This window comes from Oncorhynchus nerka, linkage group LG13 (assembly GCF_034236695.1).
Source record: "Oncorhynchus nerka isolate Pitt River linkage group LG13, Oner_Uvic_2.0, whole genome shotgun sequence".
Lineage (NCBI taxonomy): Eukaryota > Metazoa > Chordata > Actinopteri > Salmoniformes > Salmonidae > Oncorhynchus > Oncorhynchus nerka.
The window spans coordinates 75,046,616-75,058,126 of record NC_088408.1 but is presented as its reverse complement, the minus strand read 5'-3'; the positions used below and the strand labels follow the sequence as shown (position 1 = coordinate 75,058,126).

At 41.1% G+C, this 11,511-nt stretch overlaps 1 protein-coding gene across 1 annotated transcript in view; it reads left to right on the top strand.

Annotated features, from left to right (window-relative positions):
- Positions 1-10,827, top strand: part of LOC115140142 (T-box transcription factor TBX5-like) — a 25,824-nt gene extending 14,997 nt beyond the window's left edge. The window contains exons 8-9 of the mRNA XM_065026696.1: positions 5,164-5,390; positions 10,630-10,827. Coding sequence (XP_064882768.1) covers positions 5,164-5,390; positions 10,630-10,727 — 325 coding nt within the window. The 3' untranslated portion in view covers positions 10,728-10,827. The remainder of the gene's footprint in view (positions 1-5,163; positions 5,391-10,629) is intronic.
- Positions 10,828-11,511: the final 684 nt, after the last annotated feature.

Here is an 11,511-nt window from a genome sequence, read left to right as displayed (position 1 = left end):
ATTTTCTATACATATTCCCCCAGTTTAAGGGACAAGCTAACTTGTATGTGTATTAATAAAGTAGTCAAAAGTTGAGTATTTAGTTGGGTGGTCCCATATTGTGGATGCGACCATGATTACGGATAGTCCTAACTGAAAATGAAATAATGATGCGTGAGAAAGTTACAGACGCACAAGTATCATACTCCCAAGACATGCTAACCTCTCACCATTACAATAACAGGGAAGGTTAGCATTTTATACATATCATACTCCCAAGACATGCTAACCTCTCACCATTACAATAACAGGGAAGGTTAGCATTTTATACATATCATACTCCCAAGACATGCTAACCTCTCACCATTACAATAACAGGGAAGGTTAGCATTTTATACATATCATACTCCCAAGACATGCTAACCTCTCACCATTACAATAACAGGGAAGGTTAGCATTTTATACATATCATACTCCCAAGACATGCTAACCTCTCACCATTACAATAACAGGGAAGGTTAGCATTTTATACATATCATACTCCCAAGACATGCTAACCTCTCACCATTACAATAACAGGGAAGGTTAGCATTTTCGAGGGTGAGTATGATATACAGTACCGGTCAAAAGTTTGGACACACCCACTCATTCAAGGGTTTTTCTTTATTTTTACTATTTTATACATTGTAGAATAATAGTGAATACATCAAAACTATGAAATAACACATATGGAATCATGTAGTAACCAAAAAAGTGTTAAACGATACAAAATATATTTAATATTTTAGATTCTTCAAAGTAGCCACCCTTTGCCTTGATGGCAGCTTAGCACATGCTTGGCATTCTCTCAACCAGCTTCACCTGGAATGGTTTTCCAAGAGTCTTGAAGGAGTTCCCACAATGAGCACTTGTTGGCTGCTTTTCCTTCACTCTGCGGTCCAACTCATCCCAAACCATCTCAATTGGGTTGAGTTCGGGTGATTGTGGAGGCCAGGTCATCTGATGCAGCACTTCATCACTCTCCTTCTTGGTCAAATAGCCCTTACACAGCCTGGTGGGATGTTGGGTCATTGTCCTGTTAAAAAACAAATGATAATACCACTAAGGGCAAACCATTTGGACTCATCAGATATTTTGATTTGTTTAACACTTTTTTGGTTACTACATGATTGCATATGTGTTATTTCATAGTTCTGATGTCTTCAGTATTATTCTACAATGTAGAAAATAGTACAAATAAAGAAAAACCCTTGAATGAGTAGGTGTGTCCAAACTTTTGACTGGTACTGTATGTGCATCTGTAACTTTCCTACTTATCATTATTTACAATTAATTCAGCACTATCTGTAATCATGGTATCATCTACAGTAACATATTCTATTCTTATTTACAATAAAGTGACTCCAAAATGACACAATACAGTGTTCACCATTAATTTCTATTGCTAACAAAATAATCTGAAACACAACCAAAACAATCAGCAAATGCATCCAACAAGTTAGTAGAGTCATGAGCTTGATGTAATCATTGTGTTCTAGGAATATGGGACCAAATACTAAACTTTTGACTACTTTAATGCACATATAAGTGAATTTGTCCCAATACTTTTGGTCCCCTAAAATGGGTGAACTATGTACACAAGTGCTAATAATTTCTAAACAGTTCACCCGATATGAATGAAAATACCCTCAAATTCAGGCTGACAGTCTAAACTTTAACCTCAGAGTCATTGTATAATTTCAAATCCAAGGTACTGGAGTACAGAGCTTCAGACGTTTGAAAGGGACAGTCTGTTTTGTGTCAGCAGTTTAAGGGGTTAAGTGTTCTATGTCCTCTCAGAGAGAGACTGTAGATTAGGAGAAGGAGGAGAGAGGATGAGAAGGGAGGACTGGAAAGGTATTTTATTAGTCACTGTACTGCTCTATGTGAGGAAGGAGGAAATAAGAAAGGGGATGGACTGTGGTGTTAGAGTGAGAGAAGAGGGAAACAGGAGAGTATCTGAAGTGGCATGTTACTGAGAGTTTATTTTTAGAGAAGCATATTATCTCTCAGCAGAGTGTGTGTGTGTGTGTGTGTGTGTGTGTGTGTGTGTGTGTGTGTGTGTGTGTGTGTGTGTGTGTGTGTGTGTGTGTGTGTGCGTGCGTGCGTGCGTGCATGCGTGTGCGAGTACGTGTGTGTGCATGTGTGCATACGTGAGCGTGTGTTTGTGTGTGTGTCACGGTAGGATGAGAGGTAGAGAGACAGCCCAATGTCCCCTACATAACACTGAGGTAGCTGAGAGGCCAGTGTAGAAGAGAAAAAGAGAGAGAGAGAGAGAGTGGAGGAAAAGCAAGTAGAGAGAATAAAATATGTATTTTTTGCAGAGTGGATATTTGCTGTACAGCAGGTAAATACTTCATAAAATGCAAGTCTATCATTTACATTTTTTTATTTGATTTATTTAACCTTTATTTAACCAGGAAGAGCTCATTGAGATTCAAATCTCTTTTTCAAGAGCACTCTGGCCAAGATAGGCAGCACCAAATCATTACAAAAAAATTACAGACAGACAACATGAAAAACTACAAGTAATCTAGTAAAAACCATTGAATTCACAAGAGTATAAAACAGCAAATTAAAAACATTGACAAGTCAGGGAATCAGCCTCAAAATCCTTCATCAGTGATTTAAAAACACCAATCAGGACAAGTTCTTCCAGTTTAAAAGTATTTTGTAAGGCGTTCCAAGACGATGGTGCAGAGTACATAAAAGCCCTTTTACCATATTCAGTTCAGACATTTGGAACAGTTAGCAGGATAAAGTCCAGCGAACGAAGACAGTACCCACCACATTTCTGAACAATAAAAATGCACAAATAAAAAGGTAGTAAACCCAAAATGGCTTTGTAAATAAAAGTATACCAGTGACTGAGCCTACGAGTGACTAGAGAAGGCCAGCCAACCCTGGTATACAAAGTGCAGTGGTGCGTAAGGGTTTTACAGTTTAAAATAAATCTCAAAGTGCCATGGTAAAGAGTGTCAATTGATTTCAAACACTGAGCGGAAGCATTCATATATAAAATATCCCCATAGTCTAGTAAAGGTATAAATGTAGCTGATACTAGCCTCCTTCTGGCTTCAAAAGATAAACAGGCCTTAATCCCAATTTCAGCTTCAATTTCTTTTGTAAGTTGTTGAATATGCAATTTAAAAGAGAGGCCGTCATCAATTAAAATTCAAGATATTTATATGAGGTTACAACCTCAATCTCCTTGCCCTGACAGGTAGTAACAGGTGAAAGGTTCAGAGGTCTATTTCTTGCATTAGAAAACACCATTAGTTTAGTTTTGTCAGTATTGAGGATAAGCTTCCATTGACACAAGGTAAGTTGAACAGTATAAAAAGCAGTTTGCATGTTCTGGAAAGCTTTTGTAAGAGACGAGGCACAACAGTAAATACCAATATCATCAGCATAAAAATGAAGTTGTGCATTTTGGACATTTTTGTCTAAATCATTTATATAAATAGTGAATAAGAGAGGACAAAGTACAGAGCCTTGGGGCACACCATTCAAGACAGACAATTTAACAGACGTAAGCCCATCAAATTGAGTGCACTGAGTTCTATCAGACAGATAGTTAGCAAACCATGCAACTGCATGCTCCGAAAGACCTACACTCGACAATCTCTGCCTTAGTATAGCATGATCAACTGTATCAAAAGCCTTAGAGAGATCAATAAAAAGTGAGACACAGTGCTGTTTTTTGTCAATGGCTTCAGTGATATAATTTAAAACCTTCATGGCTGCTGTAATTGTGCTGTGCTTCTTCCTGAAGCCCGATTAGTACATTGATAAAATAGAGTTAGTAAATAAAAACTCTTTTAGTTGTTCATTTACAAGGGGTTCAAGTATTTTCACCAGGGGTGACAGCTTTGAGATTGGCCTATAATTATTTAAAAGAGTTGGATCTCCCCCTTTTTAAGGTGGTAGGACAAATGCTGATTTCCAGATCTTTGGAATTCATTACATTCCATGGTTAGATTGAACAGAGATGTAAGTGGTTCAGGTATGAAATCAGCTGCCAGATTTAAAAAGCAGGGATCCAAAATATCAGGACCTGCAGGCTTTCTCTGATCTAAGGATTTCAGGGCTTTATGTACCACCTGCACTGAGAATGGCAAAAAGCTAAAGGTTTGACCAGCTCTCACTGGTTCATCCACACAGGGTTGTAGAGACAGAGGACACTGAATCAAACAGCCTACCAGATGATACAAAGTGCTCATTGAAACAATTCAGCATTTCAGTTTTGTCATATATAGCAACATAGTCCTTCAAAACACATGACGGTAATTCATTAACATTACTGTTACCAGACGTAGACTTAATAGCCTTCCAAAACTTTCTAGGGTCATTCAGGTTATCAGTGGTAACAGACATAAAATATTCAGACTTGGCCTTCCTGAGAAGAAAAGAACACTTGTTTCATAGCTGCCTAAAAAGAAGCCAATCAGCATCAGAACATGATTTCCTTGCTTTAGCCCAGGCTAGATTACGGTCGTGAATAATACAAGACCCCTCAGAAGAAAACCATGGATTATCCCGCCCTTTAACCCTGAACCCGCGGAATGGGGCATGTTTGTTTACTATTTGGGAAAAACCTTAATGAAAGAATTTCCAGGCAGTTTCCACATCAGGGATAAGCTCAATCCTGCTCCAGTCAAAATAAAACAAATCATGAAAGAAAGCCTGCTCATTAAAACACTTCAAATTTCTCTTACGAATAAAACGTGGGTTTGTCTTAGGAACCTTAGTATTTCTAACAGCAACAACAGCACAATGGTCACTTAAATCATTACAAAAAACACCAACTGCAGAATATTTATGTGGAACATAATAGAAAAAGAATGAAACTGGGAGGGAGAGTGAAAAAATAAAGAAATACTGTGGTTTGATTCTGAAGGGGTAGACACATGGAAATATACAGTACATTTAAGAACTACATTCTTGTGTAATGTCTTGGCAAGCAGCTCAGACAATATTTTCACCTTAATTAGACGGTTTGGCCTAAAATATACTCATATATCTGCAGTGACTGGAGACCTGTCTAATTACTGTGCTTGGTCTCTCTCTCTCTCTCTCTCTCTCTCTCTCTCTCTCTCTCTCTCTCTCTCTCTCTCTCTCTCTCTCTCTCTCTCTCACTCTCAGTAAGGAGTATCCGGTGGTTCCTCGTAGCTCAGTGCGTCAGAGGGTGTGTCCTAGTGTGAGTCCGTTTGGGGGGGAAGCGAGGGGGTTGGGTTCACACCCCTATTCCTGTGAGAATGGGGTGAGCAGCACCACCCAGGATCTCCTCACCCTCCCTCCAGTCCCCTACACCCTCCCCCAACCAGACCCACACAAACACATGCAGGTGTACCACTGCAACAAGAGGAAAGGTACGCAACGCTGCATTTGTCTGCTTACTGTCACCCTAGAACAGGGGTTACTGTCACCCTAGAACAGGGGTTACTGTCACCCTAGAACAGGGGTTACTGTCACCCTAGAACAGGGGTTACTGTCACCCTAGAACAGGGCTTACTGTCACCCTAGAACAGGGGTTACTGTCACCCTAGAACAGGGGTTACTGTCACCCTAGAACAGGGGTTACTGTCACCCTAGAACAGGGGTTACTGTCACCCTAGAACAGGGGTTACTGTCACCCTAGAACAGGGGTTACTGTCACCTTAGAACAGGGGTTACTGTCACCCTAGAACAGGGGTTACTGTCACCCTAGAACAGGGCTTACTGTCACCCTAGAACAGGGGTTACTGTCACCCTAGAACAGGGGTTACTGTCACCCTAGAACAGGGGTTACTGTCACCCTAGAACAGGGGTTACTGTCACCCTAGAACAGGGGTTACTGTCACCCTAGAACAGGGCTTACTGTCACCCTAGAACAGGGGTTACTGTCACCCTAGAACAGGGGTTACTGTCACCTTAGAACAGGGGTTACTGTCACCCTAGAACAGGGGTTACTGTCACCATAGAACAGGGGTTACTGTCACCCTAGAACAGGGGTTACTGTCACCCTAGAAAAGGGCTTACTGTCACCCTAGAACAGGGGTTACTGTCACCCTAGAACAGGGCTTACTGTCACCCTAGAACAGGGGTTACTGTCACCCTAGAACAGGGGTTACTGTCACCCTAGAACAGGGGTTACTGTCACCCTAGAACAGGGGTTACTGTCACCCTAGAACAGGGGTTACTGTCACCCTAGAACAGGGGGGTCAAACATCAGGCCCACGGGTGGTTTGAGTATTTATTTGATTTTTTTCCAATATACTTTCAAATGTCTAAAACCAAATCAAAACTGTGTAGAAATGATCATGTTTCCTGACTGTGTCCAGATCGCTAATAATCCAGCCAGATCACCCTTTATACAAGTCAGTATTCAACGTCCATCCATGTCTGTGGACGTCGGGAGATGATGTGGAAGCCGGCCACTAGGGGCAACAGTGAGCGCTGTTACCTTCAAGTAGGTTTGGTTTTCTAGGTTGTTGTGGATGGGGATAGCGAATGGGCGTAAGCATCTGTAAGTTCAAATCCAGCAATACAAAGTTGTTTTGAATATTTTAGTTTTAAATGTATCCCAAACCTTAACCCTTACCTCAACCCTTTGGAGTTAACTTCTGATGGCTGCAGGGGTAGTATTGAGTAGCTTGGATGAAAGGTGCACAGAGGTGCCCATATTCAACGGCCTGCTCCTCAATCATAGTTGCTAATATTTGCATATTATTATTAGTATTGGATAGAAAACACTGAAGTTTCTAAAACTGTTTGAATTATGTCTGTGAGTATAACAGAACTCACATAGCAGGCAAAAACCTGAGAAATTCCACTTCCTGTTTTTTTTCTGGGGGTGGCAGATTTTCAACCAAGCTCTCATTGAAATTACAGCGAGATATGGATGAGTTTTCACTTCCTACTCCTTCCACTAGATATCAACAGTCAATAGAACTTTGTCTGATGACTCTAATGTGAATGGGGGTCGAATGAGACAGGAAATAGTCACCACTGCCACGAGTTGACCATGCATTCACTATGCACATTCACAGTGGAAGGACCTGCGTTCCACCGGTCATCTGAAGTCATTCTAATTCTCCGGTTGGAATGTTATTCAAGATGTATGTAACCAACATTCTAAAGATTGATTCAGTACATCGTTTGACATGTTTCTACTGACTGTTACGGAAATTTTGGTCATTTCGTCACGTTATAGTGGACGCACGTTGTGACTTTGGAATTGTTTACCAAACGCGCTAACCAAAGTAGCTAATTGGACATAAATAACGGACATTTTCGAACAAATCAAGCATTTATTGTGGACCTGGGATTCCTAGGACTGCATTCTGATGAAGTTCATCAAAGGTAAGGAAACATTTATCGTGTCTTATCTGGTTTCTGTTGACTCCAACATGGTTGCTAATTTGGCTAATGTTCTGAGCTCCATCTCAGATTATTGCATGTGTTGCTAACTTTTTTTTAAATCTGACACAGCGGTTGCATTAAGGAGAGGTATATCTATAATTCCATGTGTATAACTTGTATTATCATCTACATTTATGATGAGTATTTCTGTTGAAACGATGTGGCTATGCAAAATCACTTGATGTTTTTGGAACTAGTGAATCTAATTCGCCAATGTAAACTCAGATTTTTTTATATAAATATGAACTTTATCAAACAAAACATGCATGTATTGTGTAACATGAAGTCCTATGAGTGTCATCTGATAAAGATAATTCAAGGTTAGGGATTCATTTTATCTCTATTTCCGCTTTTTGTGAATGCTATATTTTGCTGGAAAATGGCTGTGCTTATTGTGGTTTGGTGGAGACCTAACATAATCGTTTATAGGGCTTTTGCTGAAAAGCATATTTGAAATCGGACACTTTGGTGGGATTAACAACGAGAATAGCTTTAAAATGGTATGAGACACATGTATGTTTAGGAATTGTAATTATGAGATTTCTGTGGTTTGAATTTGGCGCCCTCTATTTTCACTGGTAGTTGTCATATCGAGCCCGGTAGTGAGATTGCAGCCATAACAAGTTTTAATGCCTAAACTCCACCCTAACCCTAAAAATCCAGAGTTAATGCCTAAACTCCACCCTAACCCTAAAAATTCAGAGTTAATGCCTGAACTCCACCCTAACCCTAAAAATCCAGAGTTAATGCCTAAACTCCACCCTAACCCTAAGAATTCAGAGTTAATGCCTGAACTCCACCCTGACTCTAAAACTTCAGAGTTAATGCCTAAACTCCACCCTAACCCTAAACATTCAGAGTTAATGCCTAAACTTAACTTTAAACACTTTGAAATTTGACTTTGTAACAAACTCAAAAAAATTGAATGACAAACATCAATGAATGTCTCATTCTGATGTGAGACTGAAAACTTGTTGAAACACAACCTAAATGAAAGCAAGACAGATCAGGCAGCATCAAAAATTCCAATAACGATGGATAGAGGAAAATGTTTAGCACATTTTGACGACAAGGAAATATAACCAATTTTCATTGCGGACCTCCAGACCTTGTTGAAGATGGAATGCGGCCCCCATGGTAAAATGAGTTTGACACCCCTGCTCTAGACACTGGATTAGTTTTTTATGCCTCTTTGAGTCTGGCATGTTTTGTTTCTATGATAGACGTTGCTAGTTGAAGACCACCCAGCTAGCACATAGCATTCTGAAAACCAAATGTTTCTATGATAGACGTTGCTAGTTGAAGACCACCCAGCTAGGACATAGCATTCTGAAAACCAAATGTTTCTATGATAGACGTTGCTAGTTGAAGACCACCCAGCTAGCACATAGCATTCTGAAAACCAAATGTTTCTATGATAGACGTTGCTAGTTGAAGACCACCCAGCTAGCACATAGCATTCTGAAAACCAAATGTTTCTATGATAGACGTTGCTAGTGGAAGACCACCCAGCTAGCACATAGCATTCTGAAAACCAAATGTTTCTATGATAGACGTTGCTAGTGGAAGACCACCCAGCTAGCACATAGCATTCTGAAAACCAAATGTTTCTATGATAGACGTTGCTAGTTGAAGACCACCCAGCTAGCACATAGCATTCTGAAAACCAAATGTTTCTATGATAGATGTTGCTAGTGGAAGACCACCCAGCTAGCACATAGCATTCTGAAAACCAAATGTTTCTATGATAGACGTTGCTAGTTGAAGACCACCCAGCTAGCACATAGCATTCTGAAAACCAAATGTTTCTTAGAGCTTAACGGGAGCTTGGTTGTCCTGTGGTTATTTTGCATATAACCTTCCCACAACGTTATAGGAGTGGTGCAGGACAGTTGCTTAACTTTGGAATATTCTCAGCACATTGAAGGATCTTGACAAAATAACTTTATTTTCTTGGTATTTCATTACTTTAACAGAACATTTCCTAAAGGTTCAAGCATGGTTACATTTTTGGTAATGTTCTAGGAACATTCTCCAACTGCTTTTACATTGGGATTGGTCTCAAATAGTTCAGAGAACGTTAAGAAACAACGTTCTCCCTTGGGAATTTCAATAATTCAGGATTCTTACTACAGGATTCTTCATGGTTCTAGTTAAAGTCATGTTCTCAGAACATTAAGAAAACGTTCCATAAATACATTAGTAATGTTCAAAGAACGGTCTAAGAATGTTATTGAAAAACATTTACATTCCGTCTCAGCATCTTGTTAAGTGTGTTCATGTGTGTGGTCACGCCCACTTATTGGCCACACCTGATCTTAATGAGTGCTTGTTTCCTTTGAAATAGGATCTGTTTGAATGGGCTAAATTGAACAGCTTTGTATGAGTTAAAAAACCATGGCATGCTAGCTCCATCCTGGTGGCGCAGTGGACTAATTCCATGGTTAGAGAACAGGAGATCATAGGTTTGAACCTCACTGATGCCGTGCCACAATAAAAAATAAATGTGTTTGCCAAAGCAAATTCATCTCCATTTGTACTGTATGTGCTTTGAGTTCAAAACCATTAATGCAAGCTATCATTGCTATTGAAACATTCAGTGAATGTTTCCAGAAAGTTATTCAAAAACCCCTAAATAACCTATAATTTCCATTCTCAGAATGTTAATAAAACCTCCCAGGAAAATGTTCAGGGAACCACAGTAAAACACTCTCAAAACCTTCCTGCAACCTACAAATGTACTTTCCCAGAGCAGCAGAAAATGTCACTTCCATTCTCAGAACGTTTAAAGAAACATTGCATTTTGTCGGTCAGGAAACTTGGCTTCGTTACCAGAACCAACGGGGAACCAAGAATGTACGTTCCCACAACTTCCAAGGAACCAAATGTGCTTGCTGGGCAGTTCCTTTCATAGTGTATTCCACAATCTTACACCTCATTCTCCCTCTATCTCTCTCTCTCTCTCTCTCTCTCTCTCTCTCTCTCTTTCTCTCTCTCTCTCTTTCTCTCTCTCTCTCTCTCTTTCTCTTTCTCTACAGCAGATGATACCTGTCCTACAACAGAGCATCACCAGTACAGGAAGTCCTACATCAACAGTTCTCCCAGCGATGTTGAGTCTTACTATCACCCATCTGCTTACCCTCCTCCTCCTCCTCTTCCTCCCGCTGTCCATCCCCATCCCCCTGGTCTCTCTGACTCCCTCTACAGGTCAGAGGCGGGGCAGCGGCAGGCGTGTATGTTTGCTGGATCTGAGCCCAGAGTGGATGACCTCAGCTGTACATCCTGGTCCTACAGCTGCCCTTTGACTCCTGCTATGACCCCCATGACCCCTACTGACCCCTACATGACCTTCCCCCACCAGCCCTACTCCTCCAGTCCCCGGGGCTCTCAGCTGAGCTCAGTAGCCCACCAATGCTCTCCTCCTCTGGAGGACTCTCTCTCCCAGTGCCCCTACCAGACCCAGAACTCCAGACCACCCCAGACACCCCAACACACCAGCCCACCCCTCAGAGAGTACCACTGCTACCCCACCTCCCTGTCTCCTACCCAATACCACACCCTACACACACAGACCAGGGGAGGGGTCCCAGAGTGGAGCGAGCCCACCTGATTGAACCACAGGTGTAGGGAAAAGACAGACTGGTGGCTGGGGGTTCTATTTATGTGAGGTATTTATGTGAGGTGTGTCGTTTGATGTGTGAAGAGATTTAATTTGCCAATTGTGTCTTTCCCTGTGCTGTGGATTGAGCCTTGGATCGTCTTTGTGTTACATTTAATACCACCCCCCACTGTCTGGGACCACTCTGGAAGGAACTGATGTTAGCGGAACCAGGTGGATAAGCACTCTAACTGGAGGGACAGGAAGGAAGATGACAACGTTCCGAACTTCATCCCTGAGACTGTTTTTAATAATGCACTATGTTACCTGTCTGTCCCTTGAAGAAGTGTGACAGTGTCTCTGTGGCCGTGGTTTCCAGTTGGTTTGTGTGTGTGTGTGTGTGTGTGTGTGTGTGTGTGTGTGTGTGTGTGTGTGTGTGTGTGTGTGTGTGTGTGTGTGTGTGTGTGTGTGTGTGTGTGTGTGTGTGTGTG